Source organism: Ischnura elegans, chromosome 6 (assembly GCF_921293095.1).
Source record: "Ischnura elegans chromosome 6, ioIscEleg1.1, whole genome shotgun sequence".
Lineage (NCBI taxonomy): Eukaryota > Metazoa > Arthropoda > Insecta > Odonata > Coenagrionidae > Ischnura > Ischnura elegans.
This window is the reverse complement of record NC_060251.1, coordinates 58900524-58925455: the sequence shown is the minus strand read 5'-3', so window position 1 is coordinate 58925455 and position 24932 is coordinate 58900524. Positions and strand designations below refer to the sequence as shown.

Genomic DNA, 24932 nt, shown 5'->3' with positions numbered 1-24932 from the left:
TTGCTGACCACATGGAAATTTCAAACGAAATTCTAACGTTAATATCAACAGAGTTATAGAACAACTAGTAAATATACTAAATCCGTCTATATAAACGTTAGAACTTCGTTTAAAATTTCTGCACGCTCAGAAAAAAACACGAAATTCATTTTGAATTTAAAAAAATCGTTACGAACAACAAGTATTTGCATATATTCTGCGTTAATATTTTAGCTAGTTGACCGCGGACTCGTGCTAGGAAGGGGCTTTTAATCCCTCTAGGGTCTGGGACAAGACCGAGGAAAAGGATCGGCGCCCCACTGAGTTGGGTCCAAAAATGTTTTGGGAGGGACCCACTTCATTTAGTCGACGTGGAAAGGCTTCGTACAGAGGAGTAAAGAAAACTTTCAAGAGACTCGTATTGAGGAAGAATTTCCTTCAACGAAGATCCGGCGCGAAAGGGTTAAGAAGTCTGAAATCCAGGAGTCAATGAAGCTGAGGAAGGATCCATTTTAGAACTGAGGTAAAACTGCACAGTGTGTATGCAAAGGTTCAGCATAGCACACGCTATAGGAAATCCAGCAGAATTTACAACTGATGTGTACACAGGCTGCTACCTACCCCCTTTTAGTCTTACAGACCAGCAAGCATTCTGGTTCAGGTGCATTAAAAAACCTAAATTTGTACGTCATTGAAAACTTTTTGCCTTCACAGCAATGCATTTGAGATTAATAGTAGTTGTAGTAAAGTTGCTTTACAGTCAAGTGAATCATAAGAAATACTGTGTGTGTTGTTACTTGAAGAAGCACTACATTTTATTTACAAAATGCCCTCAGAACGGTACCAAAAATAATTGGTACTAAGAGGTTAATTTATGAAACTACAATTCACTAAGGTGTTGAAAGAGGTTACTGATCTTTTACTAGAGAATAACCACCAATCAGAATAAAATACATGAGTTCTATGGTAAGGAAAGTGGTCGTGAAAATGTTTTTGTAACACTAATATATAATTCCATTTTATACATGGTGAATCACAACAGCAAGTTAATATTTCCACTTTCTCACAGGACCCTTTTTCCATCACATTAAATGTAATACAGAACAGTATTCTCAGGATGGGAATGGTGGTAAACCAAACAATTCTGGACGTAATTCCTCAAGGGAAGAAAGGGTTAGAGTTGCACGGTGGGTGAGGCTTTCGTCAATGTGGGGATCAGGAACCATAACCACTTGCATACCAGCTGCCAGCGCTGCCTCAACACCATTGGGAGAATCTTCGAGCACCAAACACTGTGGACAGAGGTAAAGTCAGAATCGAATAAAGAGGTGGCAAGGAGGGTGACTGCCCCCTCTAACCCATTACTCCAAGTAAAATATAAAGATGGTAATCTGAATATGGTTATCCGGAAAAATTTTCATTTCACCAGTTCACCGTGAAGTGTTAATGCATTTTATTGGTGTTTTCCCAGGACTTGATACAAGACCAAAAAAAATATCCATTTACTAATTCTTAGACTTTCCCCTAATCTCCAGGCTGAATTTGTTAAATTTCCCTGCCTTCAACCAAAATTACTAATTGTAAGTATAAAATTCACTCATGTATAATCAGATCAACCTTGGGCTACAATCCACATGTCTCTAAAATTTCAAGAATAACGCCCACTCATGCATTATGATCAAGACACCTGCAGAGTCTTAATGAATGAAATTCATAATCTTAGAGCCATTGAAATTCACAAACATCATTATCATTTCACTGATTCGGTATGGCTGAATTTAAATAAGACATTTATATAAAGACTATACCTCGTCATTCTTATGCCATGTGTGCACTTGATGTATAACATGCATCAAATAACTTCGAAAATTTTGAAGAAGAAAATAATTATTTTAATCATTTTTTGATGCCTCAGGAGTTTTTCCCTCACCATAACCTGACTTTTCTAACATTCCCATAACTTCTCCGACGGGAATGAACCGAGTTTAATATTTTGAGGAGATTCTCCAAAATCCCTTTCTGTTGCAAAGCATTGCAAACCTACAAGGGGCCCATAAAATTTACGACGAACCCACCAATGACATTTATGTATCCTCAAATAGAGTAGATAATAGCCGTGCCTGCCTGCCTCCTATGGTAATAAAGTTTTAAAACTCAAAATCTATCATACTTTCCTAATTTCAAAAATTGTGGATTCTCTTAATATCCACTGCGTAAACTTTAGATTTGATATTCGGCCCCTAAAATTTATAACGTTGACCGAAAGCAAATAGAGACATATGCTTATGATATGCATAATACAGGCCTACGATTGATGCCTTATTGGCTAAAGTAAAAAAACAAGTTCATGGAGCTTATGCACTGGAGAAGTAACAACTCTACTTTTTCATTCCTAGCCAAAAATTCAGACCAATCATACTCTTCTGAACAGAGCGAAATATCAGTTCTTTCATCTAATAGGCTGAAAATTAACAATTAATTTGATAAAGGGTATTTAAGCAAATGCTTAAAACTTCAGATTCCAAGAGAATAACTGGAAGGGTTTCTTATTTCTGCCCGATAATACCTCCATGTATGCTAATCTCTTGTGCCAGGGTCAAGTATCAGTATTCAAGGGTTACAAAGCAAATGACCATAACACACCAGCCAATTTGTGAGCTATGATACAAGCTAACAAAGCAAAAAATCAGAAAAACTTATCAAGGAACTATTAAATCCTTGAGAAAAAATTCCCTTGAACCAGGAATGGAACAGCGGGCATTTGGCTTCTGTAGCCCATTGTGCAGACCACTATGTCAGGTTCCTGATTTCCCATGGCAATTATACCAAGACTTATGGTACTGTGTATTAGGTCCTTGCGGTTCATCTAAGATGGCAAGGTGAAGGGGAGGATTTCTTAAAAACACAACCAGTTGAGACCCTTAATCCGGCCCTAGAGCCACGCATGGCATTAATGCATTATATTGCAATTGGGTCATATGAACAGCAGTAAAATTTGCATGAATTGCCATGAGAAAAAATTCCCATAGAACGGGAATCAAACCACTGACATATGGCTTACAGGCCAATGTGCAGACCAGTATGCAGTTCAATTTCTTATTTCCTATGGCAATTACTACCCAGACTTATGGCATTAGATGTTAGGCCTTCACGGTCCATCAAAGACAGCAATGCAAGATAGAAAGAACTTCCATGACGATGCAACTGGATGGACAAAGATTACGAGAAACAGCAGTCACTATGGGTAATTGCTATACATTTCATCTCACCTGTTCTGGTGCGGGCTTGTCTGCAAATCGAGAAGCACACACTAAGAAAATGGAGGGATCAGGCTTTCCCGCTTTTACTTCTGGATCTGATGACCCATTCACAATGTGTTCAAAAAGACCAAAGAACTCCTTGTGATGATTGGTCTTTAAATTATAGGATTCAATACTACTGCTCGTCGCTACAGCAATATGAACCCCTTCCTTTTTAAGATGACGGACCAACTTTTCTGCACCTGAAAAATTATGGTAAATGGTTTCATTGGCTTGGAGGGAAGATTCAATTTGTGAATACGAAAGAGAAACTTAAAAGAGGTTAATAATAAATAGGTTACATCATCAACACTCCAAAAGCAATTCTCCTTTGAAGGTGCAGCAAGTGAAACAATACCGATGAAATTTGATTTGACAGCTGGATGTACACATATAAGATTCCTTCGACCGATATGCCAGAATTTAGCATATACTTATGCTTTATGACCCCCCGAATATTAAAAAAATATATATTAACAACGGATGTCTACATTCATACGAAGCATTCACCTTGACATATATCGTTCACCTGTAACTTGGTATTTACAGATAAAAACTTAAATAGCCTCTAATTACCCGGCATCATTTCCGACTGAGGAAACAATTTCTCGTATTTTTCTGTGGCCAATTTCATATATTCCTCTGGTGATATAGGGAGGTCCAACTCCTTCGTTATTTTTTTGGCAACATCGGGTCCAGTCATTCCCATTAATGTTTGTTTCAGTCCCCAAGTATACTTTTTTCCGTATGGATCACAGATTTCTTGGGTCGCTCTCGTGTACAAATGTTCCGTGTCTAAAAGAGTAACTCATTTAAAATACGTGTTGAAAAGTTTACAGGCATGATACACAATAGTCAAACGTATCTTACTCAAAAGTAAACCGTCCATATCAAATATAACATGCGTTACTTCTCTGAAAGCCGTCATCTTCGAATGCTGTAATACTAAGGCGAAAGACGATAAGCAGTAGAAATAATAACAGACAAAAATGATTTCTTCCTTTTTTCCTTCGAGTAGTTAATATGTGCACTATGAAATTCTCACAGTTTGTACACAGTGGAAGTTGCTAAAAATCCTTGAATTCAAAACATTTAACAACACATCTTGCGCAACACGTTCTTCGCACTCGCCGGGAACGTCAGGACGTCAGCAACTGCAGCCTCTTGAGGAAAGCGGCCGGTTAGAACACTTGTGACAATCCGTTGACTTCCTTTAGACAACTATCGTTCCTACATATAGAGAGAACACAAATATTTCGAATTCCCGAAGCTATTTTTAAGTGCGATTGAACGAAGTTAGTTCATGAAAATTTCTCATAATCGATCCCATGTATGACAAATTTGCCGCTCAATTATCCCTCAAATTTGGCATGGAAGAAGTCGTCCCCCACACCTTCAATGTAGGTATTTTTGAAATTGAAAACTACGACTATCATTACTTAATAATCCCTCATCTCTAAAGTTTCGGAAAAAAATTAAATGGCGCAGAAATCCTAATTACCGGTGGAATAATTTAAGTCATCCCATTATTTTCTGAAAAGGAACATATATTAATTCGACGTTTGAGGGAAGGATATTTAATATTTGGCCGAAATTTTTATAATATCAGCGTGCCTATAGTTAATTTCCACAAAAATTATTGTCTGATCATAACTTTATCTTCTCAACGTAAAGCTCTATAGAGGACTTCCGTCGGTCACGACTCAAATACATCCCAGGAGACAGCTGCAAAGCTGGGAACTGCGGAAAACAACAACAAGAAATATACTTGGACTTGGACTCAAATACATGTGTGAGAGAAAAGTTCAAATCCACAAAGAATTGATGCATACTTTCGATATTTTAGATAATAGATACTTACGAATGAATATATTTGAGTTGTGTATATTTTATTAGATAACTTTGATTCATGATTATACATTCACTTTGTGATCCACGGGAAAAATCAACGGTTTTGTCGATATATTTTACAACTATACAGTTTTTAATGAATGCGGAACCTATTTTTTTTTCTTTCCACCACGATCCGAGTATCTAATTCCCCAGTTGTTCTTATTTTATGACTTCTGTATTAAACAACCGTTTTTTTTCTCTTTATACCCCCCGCCTCTGACTTCAAATCTTTCCACTCGCAGCGTTGTGATCGCAACCTTCCAACAAAAAACTACGAAACGCCAAGAAATCTCGGAAAACATGGAGGTGCAGTTTGGTTGTGGTTAGTCCTCAGCATATGATACTGCTGAAAATACGAATCTTTTCATTGTTGACACTCAGCGAATTCGTTGGGAGATAGTTCTACCTTAAACTGTGTTACTGGTGTTGTTGTTCGTGTTAGAAATAGTTGAGGACCATGGCCGACGATAAAAAGTTATCCATGTCTTTGGGTAAGTATTTTTAAAGTCTAGGAGAAATACATAACATACTTATTATTGTCTTTCCTTCAATGACGTTGGAATGAATATAATCTCTTCTTCGTAGATGAAATTATAAAGCTCAACAGAGCTTCTTCGAGGGGTTCTAGTTCTCAAAGCTCTCCTCGGGCCAGAAACAAAACAGGAGCACGTGGTAAAGCAAATTTTGCTGTTTATAGGAGGAGGGGTCGGGTTGGTATGGCATCAAACAGAAATTCTAAACGCGGTGGAATTAAAACGAACGTAAGTGTGTGTCATTTGCTCTCTTAGTTAACCTTCATACTCAGTGCATGTTATCTTGTCTCGGGATTCTGTGAGGGCAGTTTTATTTGCTACAACTTCTACAATTGCCTTAAATACAATCTCATTGTGGATTCTCATTGTCATTTTTTTTTTAATATTTATCCGTAGCAGAATCATTGGTTTCCCTGGCCATGAATCCACCCCGGGAATTGCAAGGCGGGAATTCAATTTATGATAACTATGTAACCAATTGAACTCATTTCTTTTTTGTATTACCTTGCTTGCAATTATGAAAACAAGATTTCCGTGAGTGTGTCAATATAATGCAATCAGCTTGTTGTGCTTGGTCGCGCCATGTAGGGATTCTCGTGTTCGTACTTAGGAATAAGTTTTTTTTAATTGTTTTTGTAACTTGTTTTATAATTAGGTTTCATACCGTATTAGACGCGGAGGATTTCGGATAAGAGGCTTTCGTGGGGGACAGAGAAACATTATTGGACAAAGGAACTATGCTGAACAAAGAAACCTTGTTGGACAAAGAAACCTTCCTCTCAGAATTGAGGTGAGCTATCCTAAGTTACGGCAACTGGCAATATAATGTTTCAATTATGGTAAGTTTCTTTGTTATCTCACTGTCAAATTGTTTGTCAAGATATTTGGTAGTGTCTTGTTGGGCTGTAAGCAATGTGTACGGAAGGAAAAAGTGGTCTTATGGAGAGTTTTTACTATGTGATTGTCAATTTTAAGCTGCTTAATGCAATATGCCGAATTTCTAGGCTGTAGCATTCTTATTGGTTTAAGGGTTGATTGTTATTTTGTTGACTGAATGGTCAGTTGTCATTACTGGCACAACAAATCAATTGTAATCACTCATGTTAATTTTTTAAATGATTTTTCAATGGAAGCTTTCAATTTTAATTTTAGAGATACTTAATGGTTAGGTCAGGTGACATTTGACTTACAGTCTCTAGAATGTTCTAGGTGTAATTTGTTTGTTCACGGTAATAGAAAAGGGCTGGTGAAATGGTTTTAATTACAGTTGGGAGCATCATTGCAACTTTTTGTCGTATAAAAGTCGTCTTGTATATCTTGCTTCCATTCTCACATTACCCACTCTTGTGATGTAGCATCTTCTTAGTGAATGTCTTTTCAATAAATTTCATACGAGAGCGTCACTTAATTGAAGAATTCCCATTGATTGGGATATATTTTTGGTGTTAAAAAGGGAGAAAACAGTTGATGGTAGCTATTTTTTTAAATAATATAATCGTCAAGTATTATGCAATTCAGATTTTTTTCGCCTATGTTGAGCACATATTTACCGGACCGATACTTTATTTGGGAAAAAATCTTCAAGATGATTTAAGAAGAAGTTCTCAATTAGTGCCGTGACTAGCCATGATTGTATATTTTGTGGCATGAATAAAGGTCTACCTTTCGATCCTTTTGACTAATTTTTTTGGTCGGTGATGGTTGTGGGAGCCAGCATGGGGTTAGCTGACCACCACCCACCCAACCATTATGATCTCTTCTATCTAACCTTCCATGACAATTGGCTCTTAAGTTGGAGGAAGAAGCTGATAATTTGACCACCTTCAATATGTTTTCTCTTATTTAGAATACCCAGCATTGCAGGTGATCATACCTTTAATCATTATCTTTGTCAAATGGTGATTTCTCTGCATTTTCTGCTCTGAGTTTTTAGGTTTCTTATTCCCTTCAAAATACAAACTAGGAAACGCAACCATGGTCCATAGTGGACACAATCAAATGCAAGCATATCATTTCCCTGATCAATCATTTCATAGCAAGACAGTGGTGCTCTTGCTCTTTATTTTTACTCTCCATTGAAAACCTGTGTTATAGTTGTGTGTTGATATGAGAATTTGTGTTAATTGCTGCTTATGTGGAAACATTTCTTTATTGCTTTTCTAAAGGGCGCTATACACTGTGAATGATCATGCGAATGATCGTGCTGAATGATCACGTGATCATTCCCAGGGTCATGCGAGCAAAAAAGAACGTGTTCTAATTTTCACTGAATGATCATGCATATGACTGGTCATTCAAATTTTTCTGCTATACACAGTGATTTCATTCATATGATCATTCAGCATGATCATTCAGCATGATAATTCACCATGTATAGCGGCCTTTAATACTCCTTCGGATGGGGCTTGAAGTCATAATGCGTGGTTGTGTGGCACTTTTACCACTAGGAGTTGATATCTAAATGTATGAGTGCAGAAATGCAACCTCCCAACTTGTGCAAATGCATGCACTGAAAATGGAACTTGTTCTAATTTGTTCTTGCAATTGCTTATTTCCCATTCTGGTCCACCAAAATTGTCCATGCATTCTGACGTAAACTCATACCATTTAATGGAATATTGTAATGAGGCCTTAAAAATTTGCTGGAAGCTAAATCTGTCCTTGAAACTTCATCAATTTTCAAAGGGTTCACGGTAACCTTAGGGAAAGGATTAGTAGTGGGAGGGATGCATTTATATAATTTATTAAAATGTTCTAGTTATCAGATAAGTCATAATGGGGTGGTTTCCCATTTATTTTTTATAGCCTAAATCGAAAGATTATTACTCCTGGAGTACGTATTCCATGCTTTTAGATTTTTTTATGACGATATCTTTTTTTTGGAAAAGTGAAAATTTACAAGCATGCAAAAACTTTACGGCTAAGTATGACTGCTGGGAAAAGCCTGTGTCACGTCATTCTGGTTCCAGCTGCCACTGTGTGAGGCCACCTTAGTGCGAGGCTATGAATGCCGCCACCATGCAGGCTGCTAGCAGGTAGTGCTTGGCTTAAATAAGGATTATTAATACCCTATCAAACAAAGAAACTGTCTGACCATGGGCAATTTTAATAGGTGATTATTAAGAGATGTTTCCCTGAGCTCTGTGCCTCATATCTCATATCTGTGCATGGTAATCTCAGACGATTTAAATCTCCTATCTACTCGTATAGAATCTAGGTCCCTGTGACCTCACTTGAAGTGGCATCACAATCTGGGCTTTTTCAAATGAGGTTAAAATTGACCATTAACATTCGTCGAAACTGGGATTTCTAAAACTATATGATTTGTATATTATGAATACTCTAATGATGGGTAATGAATCGCAATCAATGCCTTTCGTTTTCTTTAATGAAGAAAACTACCCTTTCATTGTTATTAATAATTATCTTACCATGATTTAGAAAAATATTGAGTTCTTGAAATTGAAGATGGATCATGCATGACAAAAATTATGGATAGCTTTTACTATGATAGATACAAAGAAAATTTATAGTTAAAAATTGTCATCTTCATGTTTGATAATGTTCCAGTTCCAGTAGTTTAAAGATTGATAAACTTTTTGTTCTTCTGTTTCAGGATAGAATACGTCAGCGGCAGCTAAATATAGCCTTGGCCCGCAGTAGACTGCAAATGGCCAAGAAATTTTTAAACAACAGGCAGAGAATAGGATTTGGGACCAGAGTAAATATGGTATGTAATGTAGGATTTGAGTTTTTCCCGGCGTGTGCTCTTCAGGAATAGTTCTTGGTTTTCCCACCGGGTGTAGGTTTGGGTCACTGGTCCTAAGGTTTTATTGAATCCAACCCCCTGAAGACGATGACAGACTTATTCATCGAAACGTTGGGACCTGTGACTCAAATGTACACCTGGTAGGAAACCTGAGGACTATTCCTTAGACCGGCCCTTATTTTTCATAATTGAGAAAAGTTATGTTTTCCTAGTCTCAAAATGGTCCAAAAGAGGCTCATATTCACGTGTTAAAATTTGGTTACTTTAAAATAACGGCAACCCGTGCCCCAAGGGCCCTAAGTACTGAGGACCCTCAATTGAGATTTTTGGGGCCGAAAAAGTACTATTTCTATGTAAAACGTAAAAGTAAAGCCCTTTAGGGCCGATTTTCTGTTTGTTTTGACCTATCTCTAAGCGTTTACTAGATATCGTCCGTCGTAATGCAATCCACCCCCAAGGGCGCTACCCCGCACCGCGGCGCCGCTGAGGCACGGCCCGCACCACTTACTACAGACTTCCCCTCCACCCCCTCCCCTCCCTCGGCAAAGACCTTGCTCCTGATGGCAACATGTAGTCTTTGAAGAAATGTGCTTGCGTTAGAAAGAGTTTAATTGCCATGACAACACTTCCAATCAAAGTGATCAATTTACTCGTAATTTCACCTATGAATTTCAGCACATATTAACCAAAACAAAATACATTGTCATATTTCTAATCTTTCACTTACACCCCATATTTGGCCTTTAAAGTGTATTTGCGGACGTTAGGGGTTGTGCTACGATGAAAATTCACACTTATTGTTAGTAATTAATTTTGAAAGCTCTCTTTCCTCTACGTGGTTGACTTAAAATCTTGAATTGTTTTCACACCTCTCTCTGCACAATCATCTACTGCTTGAAGACCCCAAATAATTTGCAAATCGTTCTTATAATCAGGATGTTTATACCAATCTTGCGTGGGCACATCAAAGAATGCATTTCATATTTCCAATGCTTTACATAGATTTCTCGAATTAGTAGTGACAAAATTTGATATAGGTACATATAAATTTGATAGTGGTCAGGTCTCTACGTTTATCGAATGCCATCTTTGGTAACATATTTTCCCTCGCGTGTCCTCATATGGCGTATCACGTTTTCCTATTCAAACCAAATTTTAACACATGAATATGAACCTCATTTGGACCATTTTGAGACTAGGAAAACATAACTTTTCTCAATTCTGAAAAATTAGGGCCGGCCTACTATTCCTGCATGGTATGTAATCCTTGCAACAGTGTTATATAATAGACCTGTATTATAATTTGAATGCATGCCATATACAGTAGAACCTCGGTTATACCTCCCTCAGTTATACGATGACATCACTTATACACCAATTTTTTTGGGTTAGGAGAATAACCCCATATGAACCCATTTATTTCCAACCTCAGTTATGAAGTACGTTTCGTAACCATGGTAGTCGTATGAGTGAAAAGTTTCATAACAGAGGTTGGAAATACATGGGTTCATATGGGGTTATTAACCGGACCAAAAAAATCTTTATAAATGAGGTCATCGTATAACTGGGGGTCGTATAACAGAGGTTCTACTGTACTCTATTGGCATATGTTGATGGAGTCACCCGCAAGTGCACTTGCAGCGAGAAAATTCCACGGTGGAAAAATCATTTGCCTTAATTGTGATGTGAACCCTTCACTCTCGAATTCACACCAGGTGTTCTACTATTTGAAGTTCTAGGCATCTTCTTCCTTTAGCTTTGGCTTCAGGGCATACTATGATTGTTATATCAGTGATAGGGAGCTGTAACTCACTTAAAGCTGTGTATCTGATGTAATCTATTTGTCGTAAGTGCATTGACATGCTTGCAGAGAAAAATTTAACTGTGGAAAACTAGAGCATTTATTTAATTCCATTTGACAGCATCTAAGGCGTCAAGAGTGGAAGCATTCAAAATGTGGTGCAACCAAAGAATGATGAAGATAAAGGGGATTGACTGAGTAAGTAATGAGGAAGTGCTAAGAAGAGTGGAAGAAAAGGGAATTGTTCTGAAAACCTTAATGGGAAGATGTGATAAATCAGTCAGCCACATAATGAGGCATTACAGTCTGATGAAAACAATGGTAGATGGATAGGTGGAAGGGAAGTAGGGTAACGGACGGCCCTAAATGAGTTACATAGGGCAGGTTATAAAAGAATACAAGAGAGAAGAAATATGTTACTGTGAAATGGCTGGTGGAATGGAGAGCTGCATCAAACCAATCTTAGGATCGTTGGAATATGACGATGATGCCATGTCCATTTATTATTAGTCCAGGAAATTAGTCGGTAACCTCTCTGTGACTACCGAAATGACTTTATTTGTAAAGATACCTTGTTTAATGAAAATTTACCTTTTGCTATTTTTTCAGGGGTCATATTCTCGTGTGCAGTATAGGAGAACACCTAGAGGTGGAGGTCGAGGTGCCTCAAGAGGCAGAGGGCGAGGTTCTTCGAGAGGCAGGGGTGGATTGAATATACCATCCAGCCTCCTCCTCAACTCCTTTAGGTCAAATCATTTGGCTCGAATAAATATGTACCAGAACAAGGTCAATCGCTCTCAAAGGTCAGTAGCATCAGATGAATTTTGTATTGATGTAGTTTTGAAAATGGAGTGGTGAGTTGAAATAATGAAAGTTTATTATCTGTACCTCAGTGGTAAAGGACACTATGTCCGTTTTCCTAATTTTTCAGTAAAGCAGTTCTGAGATTTTCTAAAAAAATAACCATTTATTACTCGAAGGTTAGGTAGTGAGTTAACGTTTTTATATCACAATGTTATTGGTATAGTCAACTTACCTTCTAGTGATTACCAATGAGTAAAAAGTCGCACTCTCCTGAAAAATTTCAAGTCCTCTACCTCTGAGGTAAAGATTGGCTTCTCTTTTGTTGTCATAAATAGTATGGAGTTAAACAAAGAGGCCTTTGTTAAGCAGACTCAATTTCAATGTGATATGGTTGAAGTCGGCCAATGATTTCACTTGATGTGATGTCACATACCAGTATTGAAAATAAAGCTGTTCTTCAAATAACTTGTTAATTTTTGGCCATCAAATCTCCAGATTGTTTTTATCTTGATAGTTAAATCCAATTTATCCATGTTTTTGTTGAAATATGAGAAGAATAATGCCAACTGTTTTACTGTACATTTAGTTTTTTTTTATTGTCTATAAATTTTATTTTAGAGCAAGTAAATCTAAGTTGTACTCGTATACATTTTTCTCAAAAATTTTCGAATTCCTAGTCCACATCAGTGGCTAATGATGAAACATTTTAAGCCAGCTTTTACTAATCATTGTGGTGAAAGGGTGAAGTATGACTCTTTTTAGGATAGTTAGGCACTAAGCTTAAATTACTGTCTAAAATGATTTTTAAAATTTTCCAGCGCTGCAATGCGCAACCAAGTACCTGCAGCTCCAAGTCTAATTGTGAGCATAGAGAATGAACGTGCTGGCACCCCTGCTATATCAGGCATACGCACTGGCCGTCGAGGGTTGAGGAAGAGAGGAGGAAACCTAGGAATACAGCATGTACCCACTATGCAGTAAGTATTCACTTCTTTTATGCTTCACGTAGCCTCTCCATGTATTCAAATTGAATTTGATTTTTATAAAAAAATCTGGCTTATGTTTATCCACCTTTTATAAACTTAAAAATTTATTGGTCATTGCAAAGCATTTAAATTTATTTTTTGAATACCAACCCCAATTGCCTAGAGCTTTTTCCAAGGCCACTAATGCTGCGAGTATTTGAGACCTTGCCTTGATTATGTCTTGAGTATTTTTATCCTTTTCTGAGTAAGTCGCTTAAGGGCCAATATTGCTCATCTTGTACTCTTGCTTTTCCTGGATTTAAATTTGTCTGCATTGAGGAATTTTTCCCCTCTTAGATCTCCTCCTCCGTAGATGACCATTGTCAACGTATTGTCAATTGTACAGTGAAAGCTCAGTGTATTAAGTGCTCTCAGTCACTGGAAAAACACCATATTGGACTCTCATAATGCTCAATAATTTTAGGATTAAGCCTTTCCATCCACATTTTCCTGCATATTAAGTTTTTATTTCGTTTCCATGGTATTTGATTGAGGTGAAATATCTGTTTTTGCGACACCTTGTGTCATTATCCATTATGTTGCAAGTTAAGTCTTGAAAATGATAACTTTAGCTCGTTTTCATAAACCGAACGTATATGGCATGATGGGCTATGCATGGTGACATGTTCACGGATCTGTTTTTGTTGAGATTAGCGGAGATGTATCCAATTGCATTGTATCCCAGGTGGTTTATTCCAGACAGCATGCCACACATTCATATTTCACAAAGTTGCCTGCAAATTTACTAAAATTTGACGTGGTTCCATGAGCTAGCGGTTAGATAGTAGCACCATCCTCAACATTTGTAACATAACGCAAATCATTCTTTGTTTCTTAGCATTTAATTTTGATCCTATTTTAATTTTGCACTTGCTAAATTATGGTAAAGACCATCAAAATTTAATGTATAACCCATTCAAACCAATATTAGATGATACTTCGCATCTTTTTGTTTGTTTTGGACTAATTTGGGCATTATTACGTAATTAATACCTCCTATAATGAATCTAAATTTGACTAAGAGATTTTTTTCAGAGGGACACAGAATGTGGTCTGCTATTTTCCCGTAGCAATCTATCATTGCCAATCACTATATGTTACTAAATAGTCGGTGACAAATTAAATTTTGAAATTAAGTAGGCGTTTGTCGTCTTAATTATGGAAATATGTGGTGAAGAAAGCCTTTGATGCTACAATGTCTTATTATTTCTATTGTTTGAGGGCGATAAGTTTATTTTGTTGTACAGTATTTTTGTAAAGGTTTGGTTTGTTGCAGAGTGAAGATACATATTGCTTTTTGGATAAGAATTGGGTCCATAATATCTTATCTTCGTATAGATGTATTTTCTGAAACAGTTTTGGTATGAAGGAGTTTCACTCCAGTAGTCTTCCAATTTTTCTTCTTTGAAGTTTGGGATGTAAGTGATCGCAGCTGTATAGCAATGATTTGGGTTCAATTTGACCTATTTTTATCATTTTCGCTGCTAGAAGCTTTTGCCTTCCTACTTTTTCTCACCCCATTGCCAATCCAAGATCTGAACTGATCTATATAATCCGAGGTTTAAATCTCCTACTTCAGGCCACGTCATTTCATCAACAGAGCTCATTCACCATATATTTTCCAAGTATGAGGTAGCATTTTGGTAGCTATAGGAAATTGAATGTTGTGGGGTGCTTTTTGTAACTTTATAGTTAATTTCTTATTGAAACTTATTGTGGCGTTAAGACAGCATTTTTGTGAAGCTTTATTTTGCATGCATTAATCCCAATAAAATATTAGGAATTCATTTGTAAGATTACAAACCATGTGTGCAAGAATCCTTTTAGGCTCCAAAGTGTGTATAATATTCTCGAGTTATTGGCTGTTGGATTTGTGTAAGCATGTTTTAGAATTTGTATAGTCTTCTGCTAGTCAGTATCTCTCTGCACTGATTTAGGTCTTATGCAAAGTGGAAGTAGTCACGGGAAAAATCAATTTTTCTTGCAGGCTTACGAACGATGTATATCAACCAAGAAATTCTGTACCCTTTCACACTGGAGCTTTGAATCCGGAGATACAGCGGATGATAGCAGACATACAGGGGAAACCGAATCCCTCAAGTGGAAGGATTCCCCTCTCTCAAAGGGGTTTCGGTGCAACGAGAGGGAAGCGAGGAATGGGCAGAGGTCATTTTCTTGCGCGGCAAATGAATGGTAGAGCGATTGATGGACTAAATGTGGGCATACCCAAGACAACTGCATGTACCTTGAACGAGAGGTTTGGGGGGAGGATGTAGAGCTCCCGGTTGTGTGAATACTCTTCCCTTTATACAGACAGTACTTGTTTTACGAGTGTCATCCCTGTGCACACAGATTCACAGATTTAGTATCAAAAGTAATTCTTCATATGTTGGAAAGAACTGTAATGATTTTAAAATTGGTACTATTGAGAACTTTTGTGACAAATTTCATCTGTGGAAGACGATTCAAAGTGATTCAATAGTGATATTTTAAGTTCTTCTTGAAACATTCATTTGTTTGTCAGTCCTCAGTATATAATTAAGTTATTGAATCTGGTCCCTATGAATGCTGATCCTGTGTATTTTGTGTGAAATGCTCAGAAGACCTCTTCTACTGTTACATTATTTAAGCTATTAACCCATTATAATTGAACTTGCATCACAAGATGGAGAGAAAGTTAACCGGTTTAACCGTGATTCCAACTTTTGAGGACTTACGTGGTGCCCGCTTAAGGAAGATCTGAGCATTGATGATGTACAAAGTGGTTTACTTATGATTTTCACTTCTTTTAGTGGAAGCAAGGTCGTTCTAATGTATTACCTGTCCAATGTTGTTATTTTTGTAATTCGTCATTTTTCGAATGCAAAGCTGTGTTCTTCATCGTTTCACCCTCAGCAAGAGTTTGAATTCTAGCATGATGAATGAGTTCAAGCAGTGCCACTAATCCTTGATTTCCTAGGTTTTAGGGTGTGCAAGACTGACGAGGATACATAAGTGTCATTAGTGGCCAAATTGGTTTGACCTAATTGATCATGCTTCTAAAAATTGTAATGAAACCTGGAGCTGAATTGGTTTTTTTAAATATTTGTGTAACAGTTTGATATGTATTGCTGCAGAGTTAACAAGATGCTAAATATAAATAATTTAAAATTCTGAATGGTGATTCCATAGAACTCACTTCTTACCTACTCAAGTAGTTCATGTTACGATATTTCATTTATAAGTCATTTACCTAAAAAATCGGATGTATTGTGAGTGAGAAACTACGTAGTGTTGGTAAATTTCACATTGTGTTATCGGTTTTGGATTCTGGCATTTAAAATGGTGAAACAGGTCATGAATATTGGACTGCTTACAAGATGACCAACTAGTGTAGGAAGTTACAGAATCTTATATTTTGTGGTCAATTAAAATGCATCGATCAATTTTTTCCTCCAGTCCTTCATGTTATGGTCCTGGGGGGAAGCGATGGACAGCTAGGTCATTTGCGCCATGAGGGAAGGGTAATAATTGTTTATTTTCGTGAGCACTATTTGAGTAGGAAAGGAAGGATGGAGAGATACCCGGCATTGGCATTAGCCTGCTCCTAACGGAAGGTGCTAAGGGGTCCACGGCTTAATGTCCCATCCGACGGACACTTGAAATATCCTCCACACAACATTCAAGCAGGGATCGGGCAGTCTCTGAAAATTCCCTGCCACTGCCGGGATTTGAATCCAACCCCACAGGTTGGGATGCCAGCAGTCTTGCCACCACACCAACCCTATCCAGTCCTTCATTTGTGACTATTGAGGACATGAGATGTGCAATTAGTTATTTTCCGAAAGCAACTGGAAAAAATGCTTAGCATGAAATATATTTGAATTTTTCTGGCATTATTACCACCCTTTATATGAAACTTAGCTCCCATTGTAGGAGAGTGCACTTCCTAAGGCACTACCGAGAATGCTGCGAAATCATGTGCACAAGATGGCCAGATGGCTATAATAATGGCAAGCCAAGGATATGTTTCATTTTTTGTGATGAGTTGTGTGATTTTTAATAATCTCAGATTTTGAAGCAAAGACAGCTACATTGATTGTTTTTACATTGTTTTTTTTTTATTTTCCGTGGAATATATCAATTTTATTTAACAATTTAACTTGCTGCATATTTCCACAGAGTCCCTATGTTAGAATGCTTTGCCACTGTTATAAAATCAGGAAATAGAATTTGGCCAGGAAATCTGGTGAAAGTTTAGGAAATTGACAATGGACAGTTGCTATGAACCTTGTTAGCAGAGATGGGTCAGTTCTGTCCCATGGCTGATTAAAAGGGCAGAGACGTAGTGTATGACACCCAACTGATGTAAGTTAACAGGTTTTATGTGAAAAGCTGCATCCTCCCCCCTCTTTGTATTCATTTTGTACAGTAGTAAATTCAACCAATATCATCTTGAAAAAAGTTTAATTAACAAGCATATCTTAAAGTATTGAACACTGATTAAATTCTAAATCCTTCAAAAGGTCCTGGTATTTAATATTTAACGTAATATCAGGAAAAAAATACTAGATGGTGACCTTTTACGGGGCTCTCTTAGGAAAGTTTTTATTTTAACAATTAAGCAAGTAATATTTTTTTTAATTATAAATGAATATCTAAAAACCACATAGCTACTAACACGAGACCTAACATGCATTATCAGTGGTGGGAGGAATTGCATACCACTAAGGTGACAAGGGAAGAATAAATCCCCCCAAAACAACCACCTTATTATGCCCCTGGTTAATGGGCATACCCAGTGTGGGACAGCTGCTCTACCTTAGATGCAAAATTAAACATTGTTCAAAAGGAAAGTTTTGAAAAAATTTTCTTTAAATCCAAGAAAAGTGATATTAGTATAAAATGTGATTAAAATAAAAATATTTAATTTTAGGGCAAACACTTTCTAAAACTAATAAAGCACTTATAATTTTCATGAAATTTTTGTTTCCTTATTTTTCTGTGTCACAATTTGAATGACCACTGTTTGCCCCACTCTAGTTTCCATCCTGGGTATGCCCTTGCCTTGGTTCCATTCTTTGTTCCACACTTCTTGAAAAGGAAGTCAGAACAGAAGCCAAAAAAGAATAGGCAGCAAAAAATGTCCTATTTGGAACACATTTCTAATGTCCCAAAATTAAAGGGTTGATAATCTTGGTACAAAAGTTTGCTTTGCTCCAACTATCCTTGGAGCTGGAATTTCTGAGGAAACTGCATGCTTTCCACTTTTTTCAATGCGTGCTACTTGCTTCTTTTCAGTAGACTTAAGCAAACTTCTTATTCTCACTCTCTTCCCTCCCAACAGTTTCCTTGCTCAACCTGCTTTTTTACCATGACCTTTCTGCTTTTCTTTTTCACTTCCAACCTTAAGTTTGTCTGGATCTATCAACCACTGAAGACTTCTAGCAACTACATCAATGGCTCCTTATAGCTCCAGACTTCATCTCTGGTAAGCTGTTATTGCTTCAATTTGTTAACAAAGGCATCAAACTTGAGCTTTGTATCAGAAATGCAAAGCATTATTTTGTCCGTACTTCGTTTTATCTTTACGTAGCAGTAAATGTGCCCACTTAAATTTGTACGTATGTACTAATCTTCCAATGGCTCCCTTACATCAGCTTACCATGTATCCTCAAAAGGCCAAAATTTTTCCTAAATATTAGCTATCCATTCAAGGGAGAAGAATTGCATTTTTACTTACTGAAAGTGGTCAAAAAAAACTAAATGTCACTCGTAGTCATGTCAGGCATCTTTAGTCTCTATTACTCATTCATCATTGTCTGCTTCTGATACCTTGATGCATAGTTAACTTCAATAGACCACAGGTTATTAATGCGACTAGTATTAAGAAGTCAGAATGTATAAAAACATCTATATTAACAACATACATATAGTCACAGCCACTAGGACTCCTTAGTGGGAAAAAGTACATATAAGTAACCTGTTTGTCTTTTTCCTGAGAAAAATCTACATTTTCTGATAGTTTCACCATCATCTACTGCTGCCTTTGCTAAGCAAAAATGGCCAATGGAGCAAGATGAAACCATTTCAAAACATTGATTAATAATTAAATAAACGAAAGTGCACAGGGATACAGATATTAAATAACAAAAATTTATGAAATAACTCCATGTATACAAAGATCTGTAATCAAAGGTAAGTGTCATTAACTATTTTCTTCAAATTTATGAATCACAGTAAGTAATTCAGTGAGACACAAAGTGCGGAGATGTTCTGGCACTCTTAGTAATGGATACCGAAGAGCTTGCACCATGGCCGCTACTTCTGCATCTCTCTCAGTCTTTGTTGCACCTTCATCATTACCATTCTTTTCGCGGGAGGATAGTAAAGTTATTGTTTCTTTCATAAGGGCTGTTGTTTCATGATAAACACCTTCCATTTTACAAGTCACCTCTGCATTATCACCAAGAGGGTCAACTGGAATATGATTCGACTGCATGGAAGAGGTATTGGCTATTGTTGGCACTGGTTGGAAATGATGTTGATTGGATGCATCATTAGATGTTTCTGCGGAATTCAACAGAATGCATTCATGAAGTCACAGCTACAAAAAGAAACATTGTTTGCTGAGTAGACCAATGCACAAGAATATTACCATTTAAAAATGCAAAAAAGTTCACAAGACAAAGCCAGCATAGCATACTTACATTAATCTAAAACAAACTCAATTCCATTTTCACCTCCCTATCTCTGCAAATTCCAATTTGGAAAAATAAGCTTTTAAAAGCAACAATGTAACTATTGTTTCTTGTATTACAAATTTTATAGTTAATGTAAAGAATATCCAATCCAGATGATACAAGTAAGCTAGAAACTTGTGTGGCTTTTCTGGAGTGACAGAGAATTTATCATGTGTCTTATAAGATTTTTGTGCCGACGATATGAGGTAGGTAACCTATTATATTGTGCTAACTTTTATACAGGTTGGTACCAAACACATTTGCAGATGTTTGGATAAAGGCTGAGATAGGTAACATGTAATTCCTCTCGTGGCTTTGGTGTATTTTTGAATCCTAAATAAAACCTTAATGGATTTTCGGGGGATTTTATTTCATGTATATCAATTTTGCAATGTAGATTTTATTTAATTTGATAAGGAAATCAGTTCTCTCATCTCTCTAGTCATTGATAGTAAAACCTTCAGTGTACCGTGTTGGTTAGATTATGCAGAAACTAAAAGTTGATGAAAATAATAAGCCAAGTATAATAAATTAATTTCACACTAATGTAGTATGAAAGTTTATCCACAGAAGAGGTTGGCTGGAAGAGTGGATTTTGCTGATGTTTTTAACGTCAAACTAGCTTAAAGGAACAACATACAGTTCTGTGGTGGCGTAACTATGGGCGGATGAGGGGATAGATCCCCCCAAAGCCTCAGAGAGATTTTTAAAAATATTTAGAACTACTGCCTACTTTTAATATATAATGACTGCATCTGCTTGCAGTCAAATTTTAAGAGCCAAAATTATGCAAAATGTATTTCCAGGCATGCAATTTTTTCAAAACTTTACCCAGTCCCATTGCGTGGGGGAGGATGGGGTCACCCCCTAAGACCCTCCCATCCCCCAAAGCATATCCCTAGTTGCACCACTACAGTTCTGTCTCCCCTCACTCCCGCACAGGCAATGAAATAAATCCTGTGAATGCCAATTCCAGTAGGCAGTATATTCACGGGTGCTAAACCCATTGGATTGATGGCTCAACCCCAAAATCAAACCTCTTTTAACTTTCTTCCCCCCCCCCCCCCAGATGACTCATCCCCCTCACAAGGTTTTCATGCAAATTCCTGTAGGCTACTATTCAACTGGGTACCACTTCCATTTTTTAAAATCCTCTCCCTTCAATTTCCAATGGATCACTTTGTGTCAAGTTCATCACCACCTGCTCTTCCCATGGGCATTCGTAGTCTTTTTTTTATGAGCATTGCCACATTTTCCTGACTCCTAATGTATACTTTAATTTATTTATATATATTAAGGATCTTAAGGGATGGAATTTGAAGGATAATTGGCAATGATATTACCGATTTCTATAGGTGTTTCAAGCTCATAAGCACTCCATGACTGTAATTTATCAATGCACATTAAGTCTCGTAGGGGATGGAAATTAAAGGCTAAATGGTAATATTATTTTTTAAATTATTATTACCGATTTCTATTGGTGCTTCGAGCTCATCAGCACTCCATGACGGACAGGATTCAGCCCACACCTTAGTTGGAGTATCAATGGATGAGTCGAGGGAAGAGGGTTTTTTATCGGTCGACGTTTTCGTATCACTAGAAGATAGAATTGAAATTTTCTGCAATTAATTTTAACATTGTGGAACATTAAGCGTCTACCAGTGTTACAAAATCAATATTGACATTACCTTCGTTGATATGGTTGGATGAACATCATTTGATCGAAGAGTGGCCATCCTTTCCTCCCCAAATCCGCACTAGTGTCAGACAAAGACGAGCCCCTATGCTTCCTCATTCGGAGCTCGCGACAAAATAGGGTTCTCAGGGTGACCCATCGAGTTTGAGCTTGGGCGACTGCGAAAACATTACAAGTACTCACGTCATGCTGCAGCAACTTCATTATTTTCAATGACTGAAATCAGCACCTTGAGTCCTAATAAGAATCGATAGTGTACACCTACCGCTTATCGACAGGCATTCCGCGATACCTTTCCAAATAAAATCTTTCTTCGCTTTATTTTTGAAGTCAATGAAGTTTCTGTCGTACAACACTGGATTTCTCTTCACCAGGCTTATTAACAGCTTATCGTTTATCATTACTCGACTCCTGATAATTTTGGATGAGTAACACCTACGAGAGCCTCAATTTTACTTATTTTCAACCGTGACCTTAAGTCGTAAGTCTTCAGTCTCAAATCACAGGTCACGAGACCCTTAAGACATCAAACGAGACTCTCACTTGAACTTTTAACCACTCTTTAATATGTTGTATGCTTCATCATCGATGAATGTTATTCCTGGTGAAGTATAACCAGTACAACTTCGTTCCGAAACGTTTTTAGTCGTTTTAGGTACAAGACTAACGCTCGAAACTCACAGAACCATGAAAGTTTTGAGGCTTGAACAATAGAACGCGCTTTGATCTCGTCACATGCTTAGGCGCCAAATTTGAACGGGTCACCGGTTTAGCATTCAATGTTATGTTAGACATAATTTTGATATAGATGAGAAAAGCCGTCAGTGTGAGAAATACTGGGCCAGATCAAGGTATTTCAGGTCCGTGCATCTTTGTACGGAGGAGAAGAGCAAAAGGAGAGGACCGCGCCGAGGTCTGCGAAGTAAGGACGTTTTTTATGGATTATTTTCCTACTGGAGTACCAGTGTACCAAGGAATGAAGCTATTCTTGTTATTATATTGTGGTCATAATCTTATTCCTCTTCTTCGCGGGCCTACCGGCATCCACGTACGACATCAGTACTGTATATTAATAAATAAATTTATCAGTTTCCACTTTTCGAATTTTGGCCTGGGAGTTTAAAACTTCAGTATTTACCAAATATTTTCCTTTCAAATCGACTGAAGTTTTTATTTCCTTTACAATCAAATAGTTTTAAATTCACATTTATGACTTAATTTAAAAAATCGGGTAAAATGGTCATAGTTGGTTTGAGATATGCATGTCCTAAAAGGTATCCTAACGGTTACAGTAGGTTTACTGTTTACTCCACACAACTTGTGCGAATGCATGAGCAGGAAATAGAACCTGTTCTAATTTGGTTCATGCATTCGTATATTTTCCATTCTGGTCCATCAAAATCATTCATGAATTCACACATTAACTCATACGTGGTCATGTGCAGTGGCGCAGCGAGGGGGGGGTTTTGGGGGATAAACCCCCCCCCCCCCCCAGAGCTCAGAGGAATATTTAAGTTTAATCCATTTTACTTAATAGGATTGATATTACTAATAGAATAGTGTAAGGACGAATAAAATATCCCTCAGAAAGCCGTAAAACTCACCATTTTAAACCATTTATCTTTAAAATTCTGCAATTTATTAATCTCGCACCTACCTCTTATCCTGGTGGGTATACTATACCCCCACACACACCCATATTATTTGCCCCTCAACCCCCCTAGCCTTAATTCCTAGCTGCGCCCCTGGTCATGTGTACCGTTTGGCGAGTTCTTTACACTTTGCAATTAATAGGAGCAAGGAGCAACTCCTTAAATAAATAAATTGAGAGAAATGGTATACATATATGTATAGGCTTATATTTGTGCTAATTCATACATTCCCATATAATTGACGTTATTGCAGGATAAAATTATTTTAGAATTGTTTGTTTGTAATTTTTTTAAATGTTATCTTGTGCCATTTTGTGTGCATGACCGGAATGAAAGTAAATTTTTATGCTATTTTGTTTGTTCATTCTGGTTAGTAAACAGTTGATTTTTAAGGTCATGTATCATCATCACTGACCAACAATCCTAAGATAGGTTTGATGAAGGTCTCAACTCAATGCTCTTATGCGGTAATATTTTCACATCTACATACACCCATACCTTGATTATCACTTGAGATTGTTTCTTGGGGTCTTTGCACTAATTGAATTTGCATTATTTGAGAACATTTTAACCTTGGGAAGATAGGGATGCGTTCCCGGTAGCATAGGTGTTGGGTATTGACTTTCCTATAAACCATATACATTCCTATTAATAGTCTTGGAAAACCTTATTTATATAAACATCTATTGTTTAAGGGTGTAAGCTGTCACCCATGCTGCTTCATACATTTGCAGGCAAGAAAGTAAGCAAGAACTGGGAGAAATTAGATCTAGAGATTACTGTGGTTGGATTTTGGGTGATGTCAGTGGATTCTTCATAATAGCAGAATTATCTTCCAATGGTGCACATGTCTTTTTTCTTTGCGCATTCTTCTCAATAAAGATATCAACAGCTGGTGCCAGTATTATTCTGATACAAATGATGTATTTATAATTTCATTTGATCCCTTAATTTTATTTACTTATTATATTCCCTCAAGTTTGATCATATCAAACCTCCCTGAGGCCACTCCAGTACACTGCAAGCTGTGAGACATGGGCGTACCCAGCGAGGGGCAGGAGGGGGCGGCTTCCCCACCCCCTAAAAGACAAAATCATGAATGTCTTTAAGGAAAATAATATTTTTTCAAGCAAATAATTTTAAAAACCAATAAAGAGCTGTTACAGTTTCCTTCTGAAAATGTTGGTTTAATTCACCTTTTCCAAGCTTAAATCTTACTTTTAACTTGAACAACCATGGCTTGCACCCCCCCCCCCCCTCATCCCGAGTTTTGATCCTGGGTACGCCCTTGCGTGAGACACACATGTGGGCAACCCTAATTTCAGTAAGGATGATTGATAAATTGGGAAGGGGATACAGAAACATGGGTTATAACTTGAAACATGGCCAGTAGGGAGTCGTAGATCACATTCCTAACTAAAGAAACAAATGCTGTGAAATATGGGACTGGTTTGGATGACAGTGGAATGGATATCGTATTCAATGAAAATCTACTGTAATTGGCAGAAAACCTTAGATAGTTACAACATTTGAAATTTATTTATTTTTTCTTTTTTCATTTCTCTATGCCATATTGTGTTCTGATTGTGAAATTAACTTTACACATTTTTCTGCTGATGGCACATGAACTCCTCTTGCAACTGTTTCAGGGAATTTATCTTGTAAGAAATTTCTGAGGTGTATATATATGTATTCTCTCTTATAAAATTTTTTATTATGAAATTATCTATACAATCATTTTTCTGTCTTATCTAACTTA

The 24932-nt window shown here is 37.1% G+C and overlaps 3 protein-coding genes across 4 annotated transcripts; 1 reads left to right on the top strand and 2 right to left on the bottom strand.

Annotated features, from left to right (window-relative positions):
• Positions 1-767: 767 nt before the first annotated feature.
• LOC124160788 (pseudouridine-5'-phosphatase-like) lies at positions 768-4591 on the bottom strand. Its single transcript, XM_046536825.1, has 5 exons — positions 4324-4591; positions 4149-4223; positions 3855-4073; positions 3249-3481; positions 768-1271 (listed from the first exon to the last, which is right to left on the bottom strand). The coding sequence occupies exons 2-5, from the start codon at positions 4204-4206 to the stop codon at positions 1092-1094; spliced, it is 690 nt and encodes a 229-aa protein (XP_046392781.1). The 5' UTR covers positions 4207-4223; positions 4324-4591; the 3' UTR covers positions 768-1091.
• Positions 4592-5442: 851 nt separating this feature from the next.
• LOC124160787 lies at positions 5443-16260 on the top strand. Its single transcript, XM_046536824.1, has 7 exons — positions 5443-5662; positions 5757-5932; positions 6360-6494; positions 9321-9434; positions 11884-12077; positions 12897-13055; positions 15091-16260. Exons 1-7 carry the CDS (start codon positions 5629-5631, stop codon positions 15377-15379), a joined length of 1101 nt encoding a protein of 366 aa, XP_046392780.1. The 5' UTR covers positions 5443-5628; the 3' UTR covers positions 15380-16260.
• Positions 16261-17658: 1398 nt separating this feature from the next.
• On the bottom strand, positions 17659-22224 carry LOC124160786. 2 transcript variants are annotated; one of them, XM_046536823.1, is made up of 4 exons: positions 21787-22224; positions 21514-21679; positions 21294-21444; positions 17659-19652 (listed from the first exon to the last, which is right to left on the bottom strand). In XM_046536823.1, the coding sequence occupies exons 2-4, from the start codon at positions 21559-21561 to the stop codon at positions 19291-19293; spliced, it is 561 nt and encodes a 186-aa protein (XP_046392779.1). In that variant the 5' UTR covers positions 21562-21679; positions 21787-22224; the 3' UTR covers positions 17659-19290. The 2 variants fall into 2 exon arrangements, with proteins under 2 accessions (XP_046392779.1, XP_046392777.1); XM_046536821.1 differs by having other exon boundaries at positions 21294-21421.
• Positions 22225-24932: the final 2708 nt, after the last annotated feature.

What these genes read in the sequence shown, in the direction of transcription:
- LOC124160788 (XM_046536825.1), bottom strand. Translation starts at nt 4,206, where the DNA reads ATGACGGCTTTCAGAGAAGTAACGCATGTTATATTTGATATGGACGGT. An exon ending in TATGGACGGTTTACTTTTGA is followed by an intron (nt 4,074 to 4,148) that starts GTAAGATACGTT and finishes TTACTCTTTTAG; the next exon opens with ACACGGAACATTTGTACACG. An exon ending in ACAAGCCCGCACCAGAACAG is followed by an intron (nt 1,272 to 3,248) that starts GTGAGATGAAAT and finishes CTCTGTCCACAG; the next exon opens with TGTTTGGTGCTCGAAGATTC.
- LOC124160786 (XM_046536821.1), bottom strand. Translation starts at nt 21,922, where the DNA reads ATGATAAACGATAAGCTGTTAATAAGCCTGGTGAAGAGAAATCCAGTG. An exon ending in GGAATGCCTGTCGATAAGCG is followed by an intron (nt 21,680 to 21,786) that starts GTAGGTGTACAC and finishes ATGTTTTCGCAG; the next exon opens with TCGCCCAAGCTCAAACTCGA. An exon ending in ATCCAACCATATCAACGAAG is followed by an intron (nt 21,422 to 21,513) that starts GTAATGTCAATA and finishes TCTATCTTCTAG; the next exon opens with TGATACGAAAACGTCGACCG.
- LOC124160787 (XM_046536824.1), top strand. Translation starts at nt 5,629, where the DNA reads ATGGCCGACGATAAAAAGTTATCCATGTCTTTGG. An exon ending in AAAGTTATCCATGTCTTTGG is followed by an intron (nt 5,663 to 5,756) that starts GTAAGTATTTTT and finishes TCTTCTTCGTAG; the next exon opens with ATGAAATTATAAAGCTCAAC. An exon ending in AAGGTCAATCGCTCTCAAAG is followed by an intron (nt 12,078 to 12,896) that starts GTCAGTAGCATC and finishes AAAATTTTCCAG; the next exon opens with CGCTGCAATGCGCAACCAAG.